This window comes from Sphaerodactylus townsendi, linkage group LG15 (genome assembly GCF_021028975.2).
Source record: "Sphaerodactylus townsendi isolate TG3544 linkage group LG15, MPM_Stown_v2.3, whole genome shotgun sequence".
Lineage (NCBI taxonomy): Eukaryota > Metazoa > Chordata > Lepidosauria > Squamata > Sphaerodactylidae > Sphaerodactylus > Sphaerodactylus townsendi.
Window position 1 is genome coordinate 36172912 of NC_059439.1, and position 24157 is coordinate 36197068.

The 24157-nt window shown below is 47.5% G+C and overlaps 2 protein-coding genes across 2 annotated transcripts in view; both read right to left on the minus strand.

Moving 5' to 3' along the window:
* Window positions 1-1231: 1231 nt before the first annotated feature.
* Window positions 1232-18200, minus strand: EFS (embryonal Fyn-associated substrate). Its single transcript, XM_048517682.1, has 7 exons — window positions 17753-18200; window positions 16288-17372; window positions 11296-11631; window positions 9672-9767; window positions 5659-6351; window positions 4209-4298; window positions 1232-2945 (listed from the first exon to the last, which is right to left on the minus strand). Exons 2-7 carry the CDS (start codon window positions 16291-16293, stop codon window positions 2532-2534), a joined length of 1635 nt encoding a protein of 544 aa, XP_048373639.1. The 5' UTR covers window positions 16294-17372; window positions 17753-18200; the 3' UTR covers window positions 1232-2531.
* The window catches only part of LOC125444418 (myosin-6-like), a 33749-nt gene continuing 26857 nt past the window's right edge, over window positions 17266-24157 (minus strand). Inside the window, exons 22-24 of the mRNA XM_048516827.1 lie at window positions 21045-21111; window positions 17834-18069; window positions 17266-17419 (exon numbers count right to left, since the gene is read on the minus strand). Of these exons, the coding sequence (XP_048372784.1) occupies window positions 17266-17419; window positions 17834-18069; window positions 21045-21111 (457 nt within the window). The remainder of the gene's footprint in view (window positions 17420-17833; window positions 18070-21044; window positions 21112-24157) is intronic.

Below are 24157 nucleotides of genomic sequence, written 5' to 3' on the forward strand. Positions count from 1 at the left end.
GTGTTTTCTTTACCAGTTCACATCACAAATGTCTGGCTTCCCGTTGATCTCTGCTCAGGTGCTTGTAGACTCTTCAAGTTTCTGGACCTCAGGGATTTGGGCGTCTTAGTGGATAGTTCCATGGGAAGGTCAACTCAATGCATGGCAGCTGTGAAAAAGGCAAACTCTATGCTGGGGATCATTAGGAAAGGAGCTGATAATAAAACTGCAGATTGTCATGCCCTTATATAAAGCAGTGGTGTGACTACACTTGGAGTACTGTGTCCAGTTCTGGTCGCCGCATCTCAAAAAGGATATTGAGGGAGATAGAAAAGTGCAGAGAAGTGGCAAACGAGGATGAGTTGAGAGGACTGGAGCAATCCCTTCCTTATGTGAGGGAGAAGGCTGCAGAAAGCGTTTGGGACTCTTTTTTTAGTTTGAGGAAGGAGGAGGAGGGCGCCTGAGGGGGGATATGATTGAAGTCTATAAAATTATGCATGGGATAGAAAATGTTGACAAGAGAGAAATTTTTCTCTCTTTCTCACAATACTAGAACCAGGGGGCATTCATTGAAAATGCTGGGGGGAAGAATTGGGACTAATAAAAGGAAACACTTCTTCACGCAACGTGTGATTGGTGTTTGGAATTTCCTGCCACAGGAGATGGTGATGGCCAGTAACCTGGATAGCTTTAAAAGGGGCTAGGTTAGATTTATAGAGAAGTTGATCTATGGCTCCCAATCTTGATCCTCCTTGATCTGAGATTGCAAATGCCTTAACAGTCCAAGGGTGCTTTCAGGAGCAGCACGCAGCGAGAAGAGCCATTGCTTTCACCCTCCTGGGCCTTGTGAGGGGTCCCCTAAAAGGGCACCTGGTGGGCCACTGCGAGCAGCAGAGAGCTGGACTAGATGGACTCTGGTCTGATCCAGCTGGCTTGTTCTTATATTCTTATGTGGTAAAACCAGAGTTCAATTGAAAGGCATCCAGGGTTCTGATACCAGGAAGGAGATAACAAGGCAGAAGCTATTTGATGTTTCTTTTTGTTTTTAATGTTGCCCTTTAGAAATCCAGGAAGTAATCTTACTTACTGAATTTGGACCCATATTGAAGACATTCTTGCCAAAACTGTGCTTCTAAAACTTTCAATACATGTCAAGGATTTTTTTTTGAGGGAAGCTATTTTGGAGTTTAATTACGGGAGAGGTCAGAGGTGTAAACATATTAGGATTTATCAGGAAGCTATACACACCATGTTTGGGGTTTTCTTAAACCAATTTTATTGTGTCAGACTTAGAAAATAACTTGGCAAATATTTCCTGAGACAGATGTTTTGACCCTCATTTGTTTCCCAATAAGGAAATGAGATGAGGGGGGGTCCCCGGGAGGGCGGGGGGAGCTGTGAATGGACGTTGGCTGCTGTCCAAGACAAACGCCAAATCAGAAGAGGGATTTTCAGAGGAAAAGAACTAATGGATTTGTAGATCAGACTGACCCCGGCAGTCATGGCTTTGCTGGATGTCCAAGCAATTCTTCGACTTGAGCGTTCCCCAACTTGAGCATCCTCATCTTGCTCGGTATAAAGTCCACACTGATCATTCGCCCTGTCCATTTTTGAGATTTCCTTACCTGTAATTCCTTCTTCTTGTCCCAGAATCCTTTGCTTCCTTGTGCCTTTGGCCATTTTATCTCCTCTATGTTTGCTTTCGCCCCTTCTAGGTCACTTATTATTATTATTATCTTCACTTCTCGGGCAGAGTTCACCATTCTTCTGTTTTTTATCTTTAAGCCATTGTCCTAGAATTCTTCACCAGTTTTTTAAAATAAGACTTGTTTCTCAACGATTCTCCTCAAGTGCTTTCCCTTTAAATTTGTGGGGTTGGGTGTCTTGGGCCCCTATTCCATGGGAAGGCCATGAGTGTCCGGCCATCTCTCATTCAATTCATGTCTTTGGTCTACGACTCCATTCCGTCACCTCAACTGGGGTTCCTGGGAACCCAAACGCAGGAACGCCAACATTGCAACTGAACAGTTTGCAACTGTTCACCACTACGGCAATAACCAAGCTGGAAGAGCTGGGAGCAATTTGTGGCATTGAATCAGAGTTCTTTGGTTAGGAGAACACTTGAAGGTTATAGATGCAAACGACAGGGCGTAGAACCAGGGAAACTACCAAAGATACAGAGAACGGGTGGGCCCCCATAACTGGTCATAAGATAGAGGTGCGGACTGTTTAGTTGGGAAAGAGGTCAAGGACAGGCGAAATGTCAGGACATGGTTATTTTCACTAAGGTCAAAGGTGACCATCCAAGAGTGAACTGTCACAAAACGTTGCCGCTGGGTTAATCCCAGGTTCGAGTCAAACGTGATCAGAGAAACCTGGTGACCAGAGAAACTCACAGGCCAGAATTACCCGCAAGCACCGCCAAAGGCCATACAGCTCCCCTGCGGCCAGAAGTCCAAAGCAACGGGGTAATTATTGCCACAAGGGTCGCAGGACGTCTCACAGCTGAGGGGGTCAAGTTCCCTGGCAATTAACTGCCTCAGAATGTGCCGTCAAGAGGGCGCCAACGTGGCCAGCAAAGTGGTGAAGGCCAGCGCCTGTCTGGAGAGCTCCGCCACGCACTCTCGCATCTTGCGGGCGGCGGGGAGCGATGGGTAGCGCAAGGCGGCACCCTTGACCGACAGGACGGCTTCTTTCAGGGCCTGGCACAGAGCGCTGCTGGCTGCCCCCACTCGAGCTCGCACGGTGGAGGAGGACGCCAGCCGAGACACCGTGTCCCCCACGAACACCAGTTTGTGTGCTGTGATAATCACGAACTTCCCGTGGGGCACAAAGACTCGGGGAGGCTGGCTGGCACCGGCGCTGGCAAGGAGTGCCTCGATGGCCGAAAGCAGGGTAGTATAATGGGTTTGGCACTGCCCTGTGTAGAACTGCAGCAATTGGCTATCCTCTGGGGAAGGCGGGGTCTGCGGAGAAGAAAGAGATTAGAGGTAAAAAGTTAATGGGATTTGCCACTCTCTGGCTGACAGAAATGTCCATGCTCCTGCTTCCGGAACTTTCTCCCCATACGTGTCCAGGCAAATACGAATGTGGAAATCCCAAAAATTTAAGTAGGTTTTTATTTATTTATTTATTTTATTATTTAAATGTACAGACCGCCCAATCCCCAAGGGGCTCTGGGCGGTGCACAACACTATACATGCAATATACAACAAAGGGTCACAATGGTGACCAAATACACTAAAATCCATTAAAAACCATTAAAACCATTTAAGCAGCGGTCAAAAACAATCACAATAATAATGATGGCGTCCCATAACCCAATTCCTTTAAACCGCCCCAAAAAGGAGGGAGCGGCCGGACTCTTCCTTAAAAATAACAATATACAAAAATAAATTATAAAATAGAGAGCAAAAGGCCAAGGAGCAAAGCAAAGAAAGGGGGGGGAGGGGGTGCACCTCAGCGACTGGACACTCCAAAGGCCTGGCGGAACAACTCAGTCTTACAGGCCCTGCTTTTACAACATGAACGGGATGTCACCTGGGAACTAATATGAAATATTCGGTACTTTGTCCCAGAAAAAGATGTTAGTATGGGCAATTGAGGGGCACCCCCTTTTCCTTGTCCCAATACCCTGTTTCTCCGAAAATAAGACATCCCCTGAGAATAAGACGTAGTAGAGGTTTTGCTGAAGTGCTAAATATAAAACATCCCCCGAAAGCAAGATGTCGCAAAGTTTTTGTTTGGAAGCATGCCCGTCGAACAGAACACCAGAGCATGCAGCTGTGGAGCGGAAAAATAAGACATCCCCTGAAAATAAGACATAGCGCATCTTTGGGAGCAAAAATTAACATAAGACACTGTCTTATTTTCGGAGAAACACGGCAGTTAATCATAAGGTATATGGCAAGACATTCGGGTGAGAGATTTTAAGCCATATTGCGGTTTTTGAATCCCAGTCGCCGTCTTATCGTTTTTATTGTGCTTTATTATAATTGGTCAGTCCATGCTTTAAGTTAATTTATTACAATTGTATAGATTACATGTTGTCATTGTAATGTGTGTCAGCCGTCCTGGGTTAGTCGGGAAAGGCGGGGTATCAAATTGAATCAAATCAAAGCAATACAAATGAATTGTTCTAAGGTGCCCTGAGTCTGTATGGGGGAGGGGGGGGGGGCGCGGCACTGTACATGAAATAAATAAAAAATTATGGAAATAAAAGCAGATACCTGTTCATCCGCCTGAGCTGTGTCACCAAGAAGTACAGGTCCGGGGGTCCCTTCAGGTGTCGATGCCTTGGGTGGGATTTTATCTGCTCCCTAAGGAGATAATGACAGGTATTGGTGATTTTGGGCAAAGTGAACCACATGATACGGGAAAATGTGCAGGTGAGCATGAACGCTCAGTGGGACTTAAGATACGGGACTCTGGGAGTCTCCAGAAGTTCTCTTTTTCCAGGATGAGCATAAATTATACTAACTACAAGAAGAAGAAGAAGAAGAAGAAGAAGAAGAAGAAGAAGAAGAAGAAGAAGAAGAAGAAGAAGAAGAAGAAGAAGAAGAAGAAGAGGAGGAGGAGGAGGAGGAGGAGGAGGAGGAGGAGGAGGTAGAGGAGGAGGAGTTTGGATTTATATCCCCCTTTCTCTCCTGCAGGAGACTCAAAGGGGCTGACAATCTCCTTGCCCTTCCCCCCCTCACAACAAACACCCTGTGAGGTCGGTGGGGCTGAGAGAGCTCCGAGAAGCTGTGACTAGCCCAAGGTCACCCAGCTGGCGTGTGTGGGAGTGCCCAGGCTAACCTGAATCCCCCAGAGAAGCCTCCACAGCTCAGGCGGCAGAGCTGGGAATCAAACCCGGTTCCTCCAGATTAGATACACGAGCTCTTAACCTCCTACGCCACTGCTGCACTACAGGCAGATGTCCTTGTTTGATGACCAGAAAAAAAAAAATCCCACACGGAAAAAACAGAAATGAAGGAATAGAAATTATAAAAATATGATATAATTAAGAATAATAATATAAGCAACATAATATAAACAAAAGACCCAGTGACCACATTCCAGGACCACCTAACCTTAAAACAGCAATTACTTAGCCCTAACAATTAAAACCACAATTATTTACTGCTGAAATTTTTTACCCATAATGAGAGAGGAGACCAGAGATGAATGAACGACACTAAACGAAAATGTAGCCAATTGCAACAATCGTCATTGCACACATGAATTGCAACAATCGTCATTGCACACATGGAGAAATAATTCTTGGGGACCTCCCCCCCCCCAAAAAATGCCCACAGGAAAAAGCCCACTGTTATGAATATATACACCCCCTGTTTTATATAGGATGCAGAATTAACCACGTGTGGCTGGGAGCTCAAATAAGAACAGAACAAAAATCTTTCTGCCCCCATTCTGGCAAAAGCATTACCTGCCCATTTTGTGGGACCTTATATAAACCATTTGAAAATCAAAGAAAAGGAGTAAATATCCCCCCGAGTCCTGTGGGAGATTTGGCAGGATATAAGTGTAAAGGATAAAATAAAACAAACAAGTAAATGTTGGGGAAAGTAAGTTTTGTGAGATTGGCTGGCTAGGATGGAAACCCACAAAAACGCCGTCTTGGTTACAGAACCAAAGGGCCCGAGGAGCAAATTTTGCCAAGAGATTCCCATCCCCTACCTTGAGATGGACATAGTCATACTCTTCCGCCAGACGTATCCCCTCGTATTCATTGTACCCCTCATCCCGGACTGACTCCAGCTGGTCCCCTGCCCCGAGACCCCCTAGCCGAGGAGGCGGTGGAGGCAGCGGTCGGTCCTGGATGCTGCCTTTCCGAACGATACTTGGCGATGGCGGTGGAGCATCTACGGAAAGCCGTTCTTCACTGGGGAGGGCAGGCAACGGACGGCGGGACAGACTCTCGGCAGAGGGCAGACGAGGGCGGGACGGGGCCCCCGGCTCCCTCAAGCTAAGTCCTTGGAGTGCCCCCTCGAGGGGCGGAGAACCAGGTGGGAGCAGAGGGATGTCATAGATGCCTCCATCTTCCTCTTCCTCCCCTTGTTCTTCCTCCCGGCCTCCTCCCAGTACTTCTTCAGGTGATTCGTATAAGTTCAGCAAGGCCGAGGCTCGCCTCAAGTTGGACGGGATGGCGTAGACAAGGGGCCTCTCTGAGCCTCCCTCTTCCTCCTCCTCCTCTTCCTCCTCCTGACCCGAGGGCTTCTTGAAGGCCAGTGGCACGTCATAGGGGTCATCAGAGGGCACGGGGAGCGTGGGCTGGGGAGCCACACGGGCTACCTTCTTGTGACACGGGGAAGGTGAGTCGTAGGTGTCCGCTGGAGTATCCCGAAGCAGAGATGAGGGGATGTCGTAAACCTGTAAGCCAGCAAAACAATAAACAGAGAAAAGATAACAGTGAGAAAACAGACTGTTGGAGGGACATCTGTGGATATTGGCACCAAGCTACATATTCCCACCAATCACGTGTTATAGCAGAGGTCCCCATTCTTTTTGAGCCCGTAAGCACCTTCGCCATTCTGTTTTGAAGTGGTGGTGCCAACCACAAAATCTCAGGGAGCGGGGTTACGCATAACTCTAATTTCTCTTCGACATTTCAGGCATAACCTTGGCTTGACAGGAAACCCTACTATTTCATTTATTCATTTATTAGATTTGTGGGGGGGGGGGGGTTGAGTTTTTATTTTTTTAAATTAAATTTACACCAAAAGCAATAAAAATAACAATATCATTTCCCCTTGCACAGGGATATAATCCAATAATAAAACAACATATAGAATATTAAAATATAAAAACAAAAAAGAGAAAAGAGAAAAGAAAGAAAAAGGAGAAGTATTAGAGAGAAAGGTTAGGGGAAAAAATAAAAAGAGCATGAACATTATTTTAAAAAAACAGTTCATCTTATTACAAAAATACCGATGTTTAGAATTTCGAATGTCTTCAAAGTCTTCTCCTTCCATGCTTCAACGAGATAGATTCTTTCCTTGAGTCTTTATGCAAGGTATTTCAATTTCTAATCACTATTTATTATTTATATATAGATGACTCTGAGTTCATAACATCTTAATACAATAAGTAAATAATTTAACTCCTACATACCCTCTATCAACAAATGTATACCTTTATGTCGTCATTGCAGTGGGCAAATATTATAGTTTATTTATTAGATTTGTTAATCACCCCTCCCATGTCTGGCTTGGGGCAATGAACAATCAAAAGTGCAATACATTTAAAAAACTGTTTCGACAAGGCCCCATGATTTAAAAGACCACACAGTACCCAAATAATAAAATAAAATAACCCACACAGGTCGATTCCGCACTTGCGTTATTTATTTATGGTTATTTATTTATGGTTATTTATTTATTTATTGCGTTATTTATTTATTTATAGTTATCAACCTAAGTTCGAGCTGCGTTCGACCTAAGTGCTCCGCACAACCACTGGGATCGACGTGGTTTTGTACCAGCTTCGCCCCGTGTAACGGTCAAATTTCTGACTCCAGTTGGGAACTACTACTTTTTCAGGGAACCACGCTCGAACTCAGCTCAATTCCAGTAAAGTGCGGAATCACTGGTACCAGGAGTCCCCCATTCAGCCAATCACAGCTGAGTGTTTCAGGTATGCGTACAGCTGGCCAATCAAAAAACTCCACCTTCGTCCCTCCATTCCTGTGGCAGTTTTTTTATAACGTGTGTGGGGATAGACGGAACATGGCCGTAGAACAGCAGCCAATCGGAACGGAGCGGCGAAGAGGCACAGGATGATTCCGCCCTCCGAGCTGGGTTCAAGCTGGTTGCAGTGGGGAACAACAGTAGCTTCGACCTAGGTCAGTACCCTTCTCAGGGAACTGGGTCAAACCTATTTTACTCGTGTGCGGAATCGCCCACATAGTCCATAAAATCAGGAATTACTGAATCGGGCTACACTAAAAGCTATAAAACCAAGCAGGAGAAGTAAAACCCACCTACGGGCTAAGGAAACACATAGCCCCAGGGGAGACGGGTGGTCAAAAGCCCCTTACAGTTTAAATGCTAACCTAACAGTCAGCACGTCCATTGGCCACTTCTCCAATGTTCTCATCCATCTAGGGGCAACCCTTTGTCTCAGTGACAGAATCAAGCGAAGGCCACAGATTTGGTTCCGAGACAGCCGTCTTCACATTTGGGGTTGGATAGAGTTTCCCTTGGAGACCAGGGTGGCCGCAGCTGTTTCCCGCAACAGACAGTTCCAGCTGTCCACTCCCAAGGAGGGAAAAGAGTTGCCATAAACAGCGACATCGCCGCTATCTAAACTTCACGCACCCCATCTGGCTTGGGACAGAAATAGGCTGCCACAAGGCAAAAAGGTAAATTGAGAGCAGTAGGGCTGAGATTTCAGAACTGCCCCCAAACAAGCTGAGCCGAGCGGCCCCTGTGGTACGGGCAGTTTGGGTGGAGCCCAGGTCTCACCCATGGGCCTGTGGGCACCCCATTTTGGTTGCCGCTGGCCTAGTGGCTCTACCAGCACCCTCAAGGACTATTCGGCTCAGCAAGCTCCTAGTTGCCAACGGTCCTTCAGTGTAATGGCTGACCTGGGATCTTTCTTGATAATATGAAGAAGAAGAAGAAGAAGAAGAAGAAGAAGAAGAAGAAGAAGAAGAAGAAGAAGAAGAAGAAGAAGAAGAAGAAGAAGAAGAAGAAGAAGAAGAAGAAGAAGAAGACGACGACGACGACGACGACGACGACGACAACAACAACAAGAAGAAGAAGACAACAACAACAAGAAGAAGAAGACAACAAGAAGACCAAGAACAAGAAGAACAAGAACAAGAAGAGTAGTAGTAGTAGTAGTTTGGATTTATATCCCCCCTTTCTCTCCTGTAGGTGACTCAAGGGGCTTACAATCTCCTTGCCCTTCCCCCCTCACAACAAACACCCTGTGAGGTAGCTGGGGCTGAGAGAGCTCTGAGAAGCTGTGACTAACCCAAGGTCACCCAGCTGATGTGTGTGGGAGTGTACAGGCTAATCTGAATTCCCCAGATAAGCCTCCACAGCTCAGGCGGCAGAGCTGGGAATCAAACCCGGTTCCTCCAGATTAGATACACGAGCTCTTAACCTCCTACGCCACTGCTGCTCCTAAAAGATCCACCCCTGCAGGGAAGCACAGCAGACAAAAACAGATCAGATTTTCAATTTAAATAATATTTCAGAGTATAATTTTAAAGCATTTGTGATTTTATGTATTGTTGCACCGGATGATGGAAACCGCCTTGAGCCATTTAGTGAAAGGCAGTGAACAAATCCATAAATAAATAAATTGGAAGGATATGCTATAAGCCTCTCAAGGAGGTGCTGTGGCTCGGTGGTAGAGGCACAAAATCCCATATTCCCGGCATCTCCAATTCAAAGAACGGAGTAGGAGAAGGTGTGAAAGAACTCTGCCTGCGACCCTGGAGAGCAGATGCCCGTCAGAGTCGCCGATACGGACTTTGACAGCAGCTTTTTGTGCCATTACAAACAATCAAAAGGTGAATATACAGAAATCCCCTTGGTTCCCTCACCTCACCCTGAAACATACACGAAACATTAACGTCCTTCTTTCACGGCTGCTTTGCTCACCTCTAAAACTTCACATTGTCACAGACTCCGATATTACACAGTGACCACCCACCCTTCAGTCCCCAAATGAACCTTTACCTCTGTAGGACCATCTCTCCTGACGCCGCGGGGAATCCTGTAGATCCCTTCAGGGGGCAGGGGGCACGGCCGGGCGGGCGGGGGCACCTCATAGACCTGCGCAAGGGAGAAGAAAGGAATCAAGGCTGGGATGGAGGGATATGCCCAGAGCAAGCAATGTGAATGTTGAAAACAAGGTAAAAGGTCTGGAATCCATGCCTTACGACAGTGGTGGTGAACCTTTGGCACTCCAGATGTTATGGACTACAATTCCCATTAGCCCCTGCAATTGACCATGCTGGCAGGGGCTGATGGGAATTGTAGTCCATAACATCTGGAGTGCCAAAGGTTCGCCACCATGGCCTTACGAGGAGAAACTTAGGGAGCTGGGGATGTTTAGTTTGGTGAAGAGAAGGTTAAGAGATGGCATGATAGCCCTGTTTAGATATTTGAAGGGATGTCATGTTGGTGAGGGAGCAAGCTTGTTTTCTGTGGCTCCAGAGACTAGGACCTGGAGTCATGGGTTCAAGGTGAAGGAAGAGAGATTCCACCTAAACACCAGGAAGAACTTTCTGTCCGGAAAGTGGACAGTGGAATGCAATACTTGGGAGTGTGGCGGAGTCTCCTTCTTTGGAGGTTTTTAAAGAGAGACTGGACGGGCATCTGTCAGGAGTGCTTTGATGGTGTGTTCCTGCATGGCTGGGGGTTGGACTGGATGGCCCTTGGGGTCTCTTCCAACTCTAGGATTCAAATGATTCTATGGAGACAAAATAGTAAAGCATTTGGCATTTTGACAATGGCAAAGATACAACTGGAAAGTTTCAGAATTTTTTTTGATGGCGTTTTCAAAATGTTTTCATGATTGTCGTATTAAATAAATATCCTATCACATTTATTTCTGTAAAGGAGTTGTGTTTCTGTGGGTAGGAGGGTTGAGTCTAAAGGGGTGTGGCTAAAGGAAGAAGGGTGGGGCTAGAAGAACAAGGCGCAAGAGCTGCTCTGCGACCAGCAAATGTTCGTTCACAAGTTCCACACTTCTCAACTCTGAGGTCGATTCCGCACTTGTGTTATCGACCTAAGTTCGAGCTAAGTGCTCCACACAACCCTACTCTAGGGATCCAGCGTATGGTTTTGTACCGAAAAGCTTACCGCCCGATGTAGCGGTCAAATTTCGACTCCAGTTGGGAACTACCTACTTTTCAGGGAACCACGTTCAGAACTCAGCTCGACTCCAGTAAAAGTCACGGAATCTCTGGTGCCAGGAGTCCCCATTCCAGCCAATCACAGCTGAGTGTTTCGGGCATGCGTACAGCTGGCCAATCAAAAATCGCCACCTTCGTCCCTCCATTCCTGTGGCAGTTTTTTTTAATAACGTGTGTGGGGTAAGACGGAACATGGCCATAGAACAGTAGCCAATCGGAATGGAGCAGCGAAGAGGCACAGGATGATCCCACCCTCTGAGCTGGGATCAAGCTGGTTGCAGTGGGGAACAACAATGGCTTTGACCTAGGTCAGTACCCTTCTCAGGGAACTGGGTCGAACCTATTTTACTCGTGTGCGGAATCGCCCTGAATGTGGCATTTTGGATTATCAGGCTGGGGAACAGTGTTTGGAGGGGAACGCATGGTCTGAAATCTTTCCTCACTTCCTGCTCATCTTGACGCAGCCCCTGCCTTCCAAGCTCATCCTGCGGCACTTCGCACGCCGTCCCTGCTAGGGTCGCCGCCTCCTTCCTGGGGACTTGGTAAACGTCGGCTGGGGTGTGCTTTCTGTGAGGGACCGGCCCTGGAGATCCCGGCTCAGGCAGGACTTTGACCCGGTTGGCCGGCACAATACCCTGCTGACCGTGCAAGGAACACAGGTGCCACCCCTCCAAGCCCGGCGCCTCTGGCTGGAGAAGAACCATCAGGTCCCCTTTGCGGAAAGAAAGTTCATCCAGGCACTCCGCGGTGTTGTCGTAAAGAGCTCGGCACAGCTGAGCCTGAGAGGGAAGAGATAGACGGAAGGTTAGGAAATCGGGTCTCTGGGTCAGCGGTTCCTAACCTTTCGGACCCTGCAGGCACTTTGGGATTTCGACTCTAGGTGGTGGACACCACCAGAAAACAACCATTGCAGGAGATGGGGACAAAATGGCTGCCAAACTGTTGCAGCCATTTTGTGTCCATCTCCTGCAACGAATTGTTTTGTGGTGGGGTCCACCACCTGGAGTCGAAATTCTAAATCGTTGCAGGAGATGGAGACAAAATGGCTGCCAAAAGGAGCAGAGCCAATCACAAAGGATCAGGGAGCAAGGTTATCCATACATCTAAATATACTCTGTTCCAGAGAAAGATAAGTCAGTCAGTTCAGGTGCAGCAGTTGAGAAGATTGTATGCTTCCGCATTAGAATATAGTCCCAGACGAATAGAAGAATTATCATTCGTTTGTAAGTGCAGCTGTTGCCCAAACCATTATTTTGTGCATTATTGGACAGGGTACTTTGTTACAAGAGCAGTTAAGCCAAAATGTTTTTTTTACTTTCTAACGCACAGATGTCAAACTCATGGCCCTCCAGATGTTATGGACTACAGTTCCCATCATCCCCTGCCAGCATAATGCTGGCAAGGGATGATGGGAACTGTAGTCCATAACATCTGGAGGGCTGCGAGTTTGACACCTATGTGATGGGGGGAGCAGGGCTAGGTAGGCACTAGGACCCAGGCAGAGCATTCTACAACAAAGAAGGTCCGGCATACTTTGTTCTGTGGCGGAGGAATACACATCCCTACTATCATCTTTCTGTGGAACAGAGTCTAGCAACTCTTCCACATTTCAAGCAGATGCTCTGTTGAGCTGGATGCCTTTTAATTTTAACAGCCAATAAGGCTGCAAGGCATGCCCAATAAAACCTAGATGGACACCGGCCAACTAATTGCATTTCATCTAGGATTCACACATATGCAGCATCCCGCGGACAGGAACCTACAACCTTGTGGCCTGAGGCATCCTCCTCTTTGGATGCACCAGCAGGCTCACGAAATAAGTACATCCATATGTGATACAAGCATAGTCGAATGAGGCAAAAGCACCAGCGTCTTCCTCACTGCCGTCAGCCAGATGCTTCTGGGAAATCCACAAGCTAGGCGGGAAAGCGACAGCCTGCCAAACAATACAGCTGTTTGGTCCCCAGCATCTGGGATTCAAAGTTACGCCACCTCTGAATGCAGACATTGCATTGAACTATCCTGCCTAATAGTCCCGTGAGGTCGATTCGTATCAATGCCATCCACCAAAAGGCACAAAAACAGTCAGGCACAACAGCCCTGCGTTCAAGGACATCTAGGAGAGGAGAACACTACAGCCATGTTGTTCCAGTGATGGAGGACTGACAGATGAGGAGGTGTAGGCGCCCGCGCAGCAGTCCCGAACACAGTTCTCCAAAGGAGCCGACCTTGTTATTCCATTTAATGGGATCACGAGGTTCTGTCTGGATATTTTGTTGTTCCATTTAATGCATAGGTGTCAAACTCGCGGCCCTCCAGATGTTATGGGCTACAGTTCCCATCATCCCTTGCCAGCATCATGCTGGCAGGGGATGATGGGAACTGTAGTCCATAACATCTGGAGGGCCGCGAGTTTGACACCTGTGATTTAATGGGATCACGAGGTTCTGTCTGGATACTTAGGTACGCCTGGCTCCAAAAAGGGCATGTGGTGCAGGAAAGACCTGTGTGCAGGCATCATGAGGTACTTCACAACAGTCGTGACCACAGGTGAACATCTAGACGAAGCAGGATATACCTGCTTAGGGACTGCCCTACGACAGAACACAAAAACAACTTTCTCCCCAGACAGTCACTTCTCCACTACACTGTCAAGCGGTTCCTAGATACACAAAGCGGGGTCGAGAACATCAGAAGAGGTTGGTTGTATCGGACCAGGGGTCCATCTAGTCCCGCATTTCTGTTTTACAAAGTGGCCAGCCAGTTAGCCGGCTGTTGTGGGTTTTCTGGGCTGTGTGGCCGTGGCCCGGTAGTTTCTGCTCCAAACATTTCATCCGCATCTACGACCGGCGTCTTCAGAGGCACGTCAACGCAAGGCCCCTTCCGCACATGCAGAATAATGCACTTTCCATCCACTTTGCAGCTGGATTTCACTGTGCGGAATAGCAAAGTCCACTTGCAAACAGTTGTGAAGGTGGATGGAAAGCGCATTGTCCTGCCTGTGCGGGAGGGGTCTTATTAAGAGGCGCTGCTCTCCGGCAACCCTTGAAGAGAGATCTAAGCCGGTCGTAACCTCCCAGCCTTGCTCCGGAGCCAAGCGGCCCTGCTGTCCCACCCAGCCTCTCCCTGCGTCTTCCACCAGCTGCCTCTTCTGCTTTTCATTTCTCAGCATCTGTTCCTGGTCTCCGGCACTCTCCATTTTACCACCCAAATCCCCCTTAAGTCTCACACCGCCATCTGTTTCCCTCCCCCACCAGTCATCGTGTTTAATGCGTCCCCCACCCCCATTTCATAGAGAGGCAAAAAAGAAGCACATAGAGATTTAGAAAGGAAGGATCCATTGCTTCCCGAGATTTCTCTCTGGGAAGATCTAAACTCCACGAGCAACATTTAAGGAACCAGAAGATGTCAGCCCCTTTGAAGGCTTGGTACTGGTCCTTGAAGCCATTTTACACGTTCAAAACAAGCAATCTTGTCTTTCCTTCCTAGGGCCGCACCATATCAAAATGCGGGGCTGCCTTGGGTGCGTTTGATTCTGCCTCGTGCGAAAACTCCCCGCACATGGAATGTAATGTGTCAGGGAGAAAGGCCGGGCTGCATTATTTCTGCTTTACCTGTGACATTTTCTACAAGCAAGGAAGTCTTCAGTTATTCACTCTGAACCGCTGCAGCCTCCCTGGCTAGACTATGTCGTTTCGCTGGCCAAAGTGTCTCATGAAACGCTATTGCAGGACAGAAATTTTCCCAGTAATTCCTGGGAAGAGGTTTTCCTTGCCTAAGTAACATGAGGGAGAACAGAGACTACCAAATTCGGAAAGATTTAGAAAACGGAGCAAAAATCATAGGCCCCTTCCGCACACGCAAAATAATGCGTTTTCAAACCACTTTCACAACTGTTTGCAAGTGGATTTTGCTATTCCGCACAGCTTCAAAGAGCACTGAAAGCAGTTTGAAAGTGCATTAGTCTGCATGTGCGGAATGAGCCTTAGAGTTTGGCTGTCATGAGGATGGGTATATGCTTGCGCCACACAAATCGGCCCCTTCTCAAGCAGGCAAACTTTTTGGCAGCGAGGGCCTTTGGAATTGGGGTCACATGGAGAGTGGCAGCACTCCATTCAAAGAACGTTTGCACACTGCATTATAATGCTGACAAAATCCAGACACAGAATATAATGTGTGGAACTGAAGAGTTCAAAAATATTATCTTTCTCATAGGGGACAAGCGGTCTTAAAATTAAAATCTAGTACCACTGCCGGGGGACTCGATCCGAGCCACACAGACTGTTACCTAAACGATCCCTGCTATATTTTGAAATAAGCTTTACCTCGTCCATTGCTTTAGTAGTCTAGCTAGCCCATGATGGTAAAATAACCCAAATAAAATTATTAATAAAGGAGTTGACCTTTGAAACCCATTTCCGAATGCTTATAAAACCTCCTATGAACGGCTTTAAAATGTTAGGCAATCAAAGGGGGTGGATGGCCAGTTTGGGTGTACACAAATATTTATTTGCCAAGGATGATCTCATATGGGAGTTTGGCGCATGACCCCAGAAGAAAATAAGCTAACAAGTGTTTCTCAACTGGGGTTAGATCTTTGCCCGGGTGTACAGCTATACAGGCCTTTGTTTTTGACAAAACACTGCAATTCAATAATCTAAGCGGGGTTTATTTTTCAACAATTGAAGACCCCAGTGTTTAAACCTACTTATGGGCCAGATTCTCTGGTGGGGCCATAGCTACTTCTGTCTTGAATGCACTATTCTAAAGTGTGGCTATTTTTAAAGAAACGGGGTGTGTGATTTGGATGTCCAAATATTTCCCAGGGCTCCATCCCAGCTTTTCTTAAAACTCAACATTTCAAACGGCAGCCCTGTTCCGTGTAGAATTACCACCTCCTTCACCTGAAACAAATTTAGAGGAAAAACTGGAGGGGTCTTTCTCAGATGAAGCTTTTGTCTGGAGGGAAATTAAAAGGATTTCAATAACATCAGAGCCATTTTTCAGATGCTTCCGATCCCCCACTCATACGTATCTTTGAAACATCAGGGTCCTATTCTAATGGCAATTATGTGAGAACTGCAATCATCGCTAAAATGAATTAAAAAGTGTAGAGTAAAGATATAAGGTTAACATTTCTATACCTTTTCTTTTCAAAGACTGCTGTTCTCAAATCCCCTTTCCCCCCTCATCCAGCAATGTCCTTCTCCCTTACAAAGCACGCTACACCTTCAACACATCCGGAAAAACGTGTGTCCCAATAACGCTTGGAACAAGGTCAAAAGCACTCAATTACCGCCTCGCTTCTGGACTTTTGCCAGGCCTAACTAACTCACTCTTTCTTTCTTTCTTTCTTTCTTTCTTTCTTTCTTTCTTTCTTTCTTTCTTTCTTTCTTTCTTTCTTTCTTTCTTTCTTTCTTTCTTTTGATACTTACAGACATTTTCTTTCGTGTCCACTGCCGGGAGGAAGTCAAAAAGGAGACTGCAGAGTCAGAAAACAGTGAGCCCAAATTATACTTTCTCCATTCCTCTCATATTTTAAGATTTCTGGAAAAAATACCTCCCTGCTTTTAGCTGCATTCTGACCCCCTCCCCCCTTTGTGCTGCTCAGAAAGAGAAAAAGGAATCCTGAGAAATTCTACATCAGTTTTTTATCTTGTGATAAAAAATCCAGATTCTTTTGGACTAGAAGAAGCTTTTAGAAAAAAAGATAATTCCTTAAAACGCTTTTGGAAAAAACCCTCTTTTCTTGCAAAACCATACTCCAGTATTTTCCACCGCGGTCTTTAAAAAGGCAGTTTTCCCAAAGCGCCAGACAATCCCTGTGCTTTGATTCCAGCCAGTGCGGTTTTCTCAGCAATCCAGCCCGTTTCAATGGGAAGTTCCGCTTTCCTCCAGAAAGTTTTTTTTTCAACGTCTTTCCCAAACCTCCTGGTCAGCAAAATCTTCCCAGAAAAGCCACGGGGGTAGGCCTGACCACATTCGGGCTGTGTGGATCGAGACAGGCAGGGCAGCCGCTCAGCAAGTTTGAACAAGGTTTTGTGTTGCAACCGCAGGGTGGAAAGGCAACGCCGGAGCAGAGCAGAGACCCAGCCATTTACAAAACTCCTCTCCAAAGGTTATTTACCCCCCCAAAAAAAACAAAACACCAAACACTCAGAATAGCCATATCTTTTGCAACCTCATGCAATTCCTCCTGGATCTTAAACATGTCTGCTGAGCAGTAGACGAATACCCGGGGGAGGAAAACACAAGTTCTTTTTTGAAAGTGTCACAGATCTTTTTTTTTTTTATTTTTAAAAATATATCCAGAAAATAAGTTTGTTTTTTTCCTGAGAAGTGAGGCTGTCCCGAAGGTGTCTAGAAACATTCAGGTACTTTGCACGGTTCTCGCCAACTGGGGAGGGCTGGCTCTATTCAGTCCATGTCTGAGCCTTGTTCCAGGTTTCCTTCTCCCCAAATCCACAACTTAGGCCACCAGGGTCCTTTTCGGGGTTCCAGTTCTGAGCATCCAAGTCATCTGCAATGAAGAAAAGAAGGCAGAAATGGCCACGTTGCTTGAGGGGGCTTCAAGGCGCAGATGGGAGAAGATTCAGGGGGGAGGGGGAGATCCTTAAAAAGCATGGGGGAAAGCAAGGACCCTCTCCCCCCAAACCTCCGGCCAACTTCCAGGGACCCCCCCCCCCACCATTGACCCTGCACCCTTCTGCAAAACGGCGGTCATTTTGGAGGGGGGCAGGAATCCAGAGGAAAGGTCCGCCTGGGGCCAGGGGCCAGAGGCAAGATCCAAGCCCAGCCGCACCTCTCTGCAAACCCCAAACCCTGGGCAAGGGCCTCCTCCGCCCCCAGACCTGCCAAGGGCCCCCCCTCCCCAGTGCCAGCCCCCCCCCAGCAACCAACCAATGCAATCCACGCCGCCTCTCTCTCTCTCTCTCTCTCTCTCTCTCTCTCTCTCTGCCCAGGCGCTCCACGCCTCCAGACGCGCCCGCGGGCAACTTCCAGGCGCCGCTGGCCAGATGTGCGGCGCGTCCGGGGCGCCGGACCCCCCTCGGCCCGGCCGGCCGGCCCTTCTCCTGCTCCTCTCCTCCGGGGAGCAGCCCAGCCATCCCGGGCTGCCGGCCAGCCCATCCGCCCAGCCCGCCCCCCGCCCCCCCCAGCAGCGATGACTCAGGAGGGAGGGAGGGAGGGAGGGAAGGAGGGATGCTCCGGGCAGGGGGCTGCACAAAAGGAGAGGGGCCCGGGAGGGGAGGGGAGGGGAGGGGCAGGAGGCAGGCGGGGGGGGGGCGCACCTCTCCTCTCCTCCCCGGGCCGGGTGGGCGCGTCCCCTCCCCGAAAGGAGGCGGCAGCTGGACAGGGCTTGGCGCCCGCCCCCCCCTCCAACCCCCCCCCAACTCCCCCCCACTGTCTTCCCTCCAGCTTCCCTGGGTCCTACAGCCCCCTTCATTGCAACAGGAGAGCCCCCTCCCTCCGCACCAGCCACGTTGGCTGCCTCCTTGGGCCTTTGCAGTTGGGCATTTGTTTCGAGGTGAAGAAGAAGAGGAGGAGGAGGAGATGAAGAAGAAGGAAGAAGAAGTGGAAGAAGAAGAGGAGGAGGAGGAGGAGGAGAGGAAGAAGAGGAGGAGGAGAAAGAGGAGAAGAAGAAGAAGAAGAAGAAGTTTGGATTTATATCCCCCCTTTCTCTCCTGCAGGAGACTCCGAGACTGAAGCCAATCTCCCTTGCCCTTCCCCCCTCTGCAACAAAGCACCCTGTAGAGGTAGAGTGGGTAGGGCTGAGAGGAAACTCCGAGAAGCTGTGTGCTTAGCCCAAGAGTCACCTTTAGCTGGCATGTGTAGGGAGTGTACAGGCCAATCTGAGATTATTCCCAGATAAAGGCTCCCACAGCTCCAAGGCAGCAGAGGCGGGGAATCAGACCCAGTTCCTCCAACTTAGATACAGCAGACTTAAACATACTGCTTGCTTCCACTGCTGAGAGAATGGTTGTTTTGGATTTATGCCCCCCTTTCTGTCCTGTAAGGGGCCTAGCTCAGCACCACCAGCCCCTCCCCTCGCTTAGCCACCACCCTGTGAGGTGGGTGGAACTGAGAGAGCTCAGAAGAACTGTGACTAGCCCAAGGTCACCCAGCTGGCGTGTGCTGGGGTGCACAAGCTAACCTAGTTTACCAGATAAGCCTCCACAGCTCAAGTGGCAGAGCGGGGAATCAAACCCAGTTCTCCAGATGACAGCGCTCTTAACCGCTACGCCACGCTGGGGCTCTTCCTTTAGGAGGGATAAGTGATCGGAGCTGGGAATGAAACCATGAGAATGATTATTGGTGGTACATTTGAGAAAAATATATTTATTGGTAAACGAAACACAAGATAAAAATAACATTGAGGATGTTATTTGGTGCGCTTGGACCTAAAGCTGCTGGTGCAGGGTGGATATATAACTGTAGGGTGGATATATAACTGTAGCTTCATCTGTCCTATTGATTTTTTATGGTGGATTGACCTTTGTAACCCATTTCCGAATGCTTATAAAACCTCACAGCCTCCCAATGGGACTTGGAAATCCCTTGGAATTCCCACTGATCTCCTCAGTTTCCCTGGTAAGATCTGGTCAGTTTTCTTGGAGAAAACTGAGGCTTAGAGGGCAACCCAAAAACACAACAGGCGAGTTTATCATGCCGAAGGAAACAACCACCACCACAATAAACAGTTCTAAACTCACTAGAAATTGAATGCAGTGCAGCTATATTGAAACAAAAGCCACAGGTTGTGATTGCACACACAATACAGATTGAAACACAATACAGATTGAAACATAAATAATCTCACAAACAGTGTAAGAACTCTTATAGCAACTTGTCTGGTAAGTTAGTACCACAAAGACTGTATCCTTCAGTGACTTTCTATATCAGTGATGGCGAACCTTTTAGAGACCGAGTGCCCAAATTGCAACCCAAAACCCGCTTGTTTATCACAAAGTGCCAATACGGCAATTTGACCTGAATACTGAGGTTTTAGTTTAGAAAGAAACAGCTGGCTCCGAGGTGTGCGTTACACGGGGGTAAGCTTCTTGGTTCTGCCATGAAGCATCTGTGCAACTCTTCCAATGGGTGAATCACGACCCGAGGAGGGTTTACTCAGTAGCAAGCCCCATTGCCCGCAACCGAGCTTGCTCCCAGGTAAAGGGTCGCGCTTTAGTTCTTTGCGTGAAAATCAGTGGGGTTTAACACCGCTTATCAGGGTCACCTACACTGCTTCCCCAAAACTAGGACTTAGGTTTAATGCTAATAATCGAGCCCAGCAGCCCAGACCAGCCTAGATGTGGGGGGTTGGGGGGTGACTCTGTTTGCATGTGCCCACAGAGAGGGCTCTGAGTGCCACCTCTGGCACCCGTGCCATAGGTTCGCCACCACTGCATGGGGTAGAAAATGTTGACAGAGAGAAATTTTTCTTTCTTTCTCACAATACTAGAACCAGGGGGCATCCATTGAAAATGCTGGGGGGAAGAATTAGGACTAATAAAAGGAAACACTTCTTCACGCAACGTGTGATTGGTGTTTGGAATATGCTGCCACAGGAGGTGGTGATGGCCACTCACCTGGATAGCTTTAAAAGGGGCTTGGACAGATTTATGGAGGAGAAGTCGATTTATGGCTACCAATCTTGATCCTCTTTGATCTGAGATTGCAAATGCCTTAACACACCAGGTGATTTGCAGCGCTTGGCCGCAGAAGGCCATTGCTTTCACCTCCTGCATGTGAGCTCCCAAAGGCACCTGGTGGGCCACTGCGAGTAGCAGAGAGCTGGACTAGATGGACTCTGGTCTGATCCAGCTGGCTTGTTCTTATGTTCTTATGTTCTTACTGTTCTATATGATTATAAATAGTCAGAACAAGACAAGAGGTGTAATAAATTGCGAGCAAACAACCCCTTTCTTCAGCTTTCAGACATGTGGCTGTTCTTCCACTCCTGCCTCAGCCGTTGGGAAATCATAAAAGCTGAAAAGCGCATGCTTGGCTTTCCTTTAGGCTAGGTGTGCTGCTGGGATTAGGCTCCGCCCTCTTCAGGCTCCACCTCCAAGTCCCCCAGGTATTTCCCAACCTGGCGTTAGTCAAGCTAGGGTGCACCTTTGTTTAAGATTGGTTGGCTGCAGACTTTGGTGGGAAGGTTTGCAGGGGAGGGGACTCTTCCCCCACGCCTCACCTTTTGCAATATCACCTGAGCATCCTCAAGAAACACCCCAGCCGGCTGAGGCTGAGTGGCAGCCGCCCTGAAAAATGGAGAGAGGAAGAAAATGCCTCAAGACGGAACCCAAACAGAATTCCTCCCACAGGTCTGCAAAATAATAATATTTACTGAATTCAGAAGCAATGGTTTGAAGGTTCAGATGTCTTTTCCAAAACCACACAGGAGTCTTGTAGCTCCTTAAAAACAGGCACGTTTTTAACACAGTAGAAAATTTCAAAGACTTTAGTCACCAAAATATGGCTTTCAGGTCTACCTGTGCACGGTGTGTAAGTACTTTGCACTGTGTTGTTGCATGGGACTTACACCAAGGTGAAATGTGCAGAGGATCCCAGTCTGGTTTGGACAGAAAGTTTATCTATTTATTGTCATATTTATACCCCGTGCTGCCCCCAAAGGGCTCAGGGTGGCTTACATTGGCATCGTGTTTTGTGAAAAAGGTTAAGGTGTTGGTCTATGGCAGTGATGGCAAACCTTTTTGAGACCGAGTGCCCAAATTGCAACCCCAAACTTGCTTATTTATCGCAAAGTGCCAATACAGCAGTTTAACCTGAATACTGAGGTTTTAGTTTAGAAAAAATGGTGGGCTCTGAGGCATGTGTTACTCAGGAGTAGGCTAGTAGTGGTGGTAGTCGGTGGCTTTTCTTTGAAGCAACCGTTCAATTCTTCCAATGGGTGAATCACAACCCTAGGAGGGTTTTCTCAGAAGCAAGCCCCATTGCCAGCAACCGAGCTTACTCCCAGGTAAAGGATCATGATTTAGTGCTTCGCATGAAAATCAGTGAGATTTAACAGCGCTTAACAGGGTTACCTACACTGCTTCCCCAAAACTGGATCTTAGGTTTAATGCTAATAATTGAGCCCAGCAGCCCAAGCCAGCCTAGATTGGGGGGGGGGGGGCACTCTGTTTGCGCGTGCCCACAGAGAGGGCTCCGAGTGCCACCTCTGGCACCCGTGCCATAGGTTCGCCACCACTGGTCTATGGTTTGGGAGACCTAGGCTGGGTTCAAATTCCATCTCTAACATGAATCTCATCTGGTGACCTTGAGCCAGTCACTGTTTTAGCCCACCTCGCAGGGCTGTTGTGAGTATACAATAGGGAAAAGAGAACCATTTACCCCCTCCCCCTCTGAGTCCTGTGAAGGAAGCGTGGGAATTTAAGAAAACACGAGGGAGACATTGGGAGTTTTGTTGTTTAATTTTTAGGGAATCACGCTGAAACACAGTTTTCTTTTGTTTGGGTGATTCTCAACTTTCCTTAAGGGGGAAAAAGGCACGTTGGGCCTTGAAAAAGTCAGGTGGGAGAAGGAAGAGAGCCAGTTAGAATTAGGATGGGTGGTGAAGATCTCATCGGACAAGGACAGCTAAAAAAAGGGAGAGCTGTTTGGTAAGATTAAGGAGAAAAGCCAAATGTAAGAAACGGTGTGACAGAAGTCACAGAGTTGTATGGTGCAAAGAATGACAGAAGGACCCGAAAAGATTGTTCTTAATGCAAAATTGGAAACATAAAGAAGATTTTGTTAAAAAAAATAAAAGTTTATTGAATTTAAATTTACCGTTACACAGAATGGTGATGTACACATAAAGGAAAACACACACACACACACATATCATTTATTATAATACTATTAAAACGATTCCTCTAATTGGGACTATCGTAATTTTGTTGACAACTTTTACTATTTAGACTTCACATTCCTAGTTATTATCTCTTACCGGACAGAAGGAGGAATTGGAGCTGTTTATTGACAGTTTAATGGGGAGATTAACCCCAAGTTCATTTCTCTCACCACTGGGCCACACTGTTTCTCAAGGTAAATGCCCCATCGTTGGCTTTGAAGTAGCCAGCTCTTACCAGCAGTGACTCAATGTTTGATTCATTGACAAAATTCATCCGAATCAGTGACCACGTTTGCAAATCGAGGGGCAAAACGCTTTCCTGGAATTACCTTCCTTTGTGTGTGGTTTGGGGTTATTCGGTGATGCCCAGAAATTGGCATTCTACACATGCTCAAGAGATCTTGTCTGTATTATTCATGCCCCTGTTCTGGGGTAGCCTTTGAAATACATTCCAGGGTTGAGTTTGGGGGGCGAGGGATCCCAATCCAGATAAGTAAGTATGACTCCCAGAACTTGCTATTTCACTCCCCCCCACCCCAATGTCCCGTCCCCCCCCCCCACACACACACACAAGTCCTTCATGGCATTGCATTTCTTGGAATTCCCACTCTGTTTACTTCGCTATGGTGACGTTGCTGTCTGCTACAACAGCCCAGCTAACCACAGGGTAAGCCCGCGGAACCAAATGCAAATCGCCTCAATACTCCTAGAAACCTGGCTGCGATTTTTCTCCGAAACAAAAAAGTGTTCCAAGGAGACAGAGGATCAGGTGCCAAAAGTGGTGGGGTCGTGGAAAAAGATGGTTGGCTCACTCACTCACCCACCCCCCCACCCCCAGCAATCATTGACCAGAAACACCTCAAAGGCAGATCATAGAACAGGCTGTGACGTTATTTCACTGAGGTGTTTCCCATGAATGTGAGTTTCTTGGAGCACCTCAAAGCAAAGAAGATCTATAAATGTGCAAAATGAATGCTACCCAGTGGCTAAACTGTAGGTGAAGATTCCGCAACTAGAATTTCTGGCCTCAAATGTTGAAAGGTACCAGTTGCTATAATCTGTTCCACAAAAAGATGATAGTTCCGTCAGTTGAGGGGTGGTGGTCGAGAAAATTGTCTGCTTCCGCATTAGAATATAGTCCCGAACAAATATGAGAATTATCATTCATTGTTATGCGCTGCCTTTGTCACAGTCATTATTTTTTGCATTATCGAACATGGTACTTAGATATAAGAGCATTTATGCCAAAATGTATTTTTACGTTCAAAATTTCAAATGGATTTGGGGGGGTGGGAGGAGGGCTAGGTAGGTATTAGAACCCAGGCAGAGCATTCTACAGCACGGAACGTGACGGAGGAATATACAACCCTACTATCATCTTTCTGTGGAACAGGGTATAACTCAGGGACTAGAGTGGGGTGTTGGAAATAGGGTAAGGTGACCAGATGGTC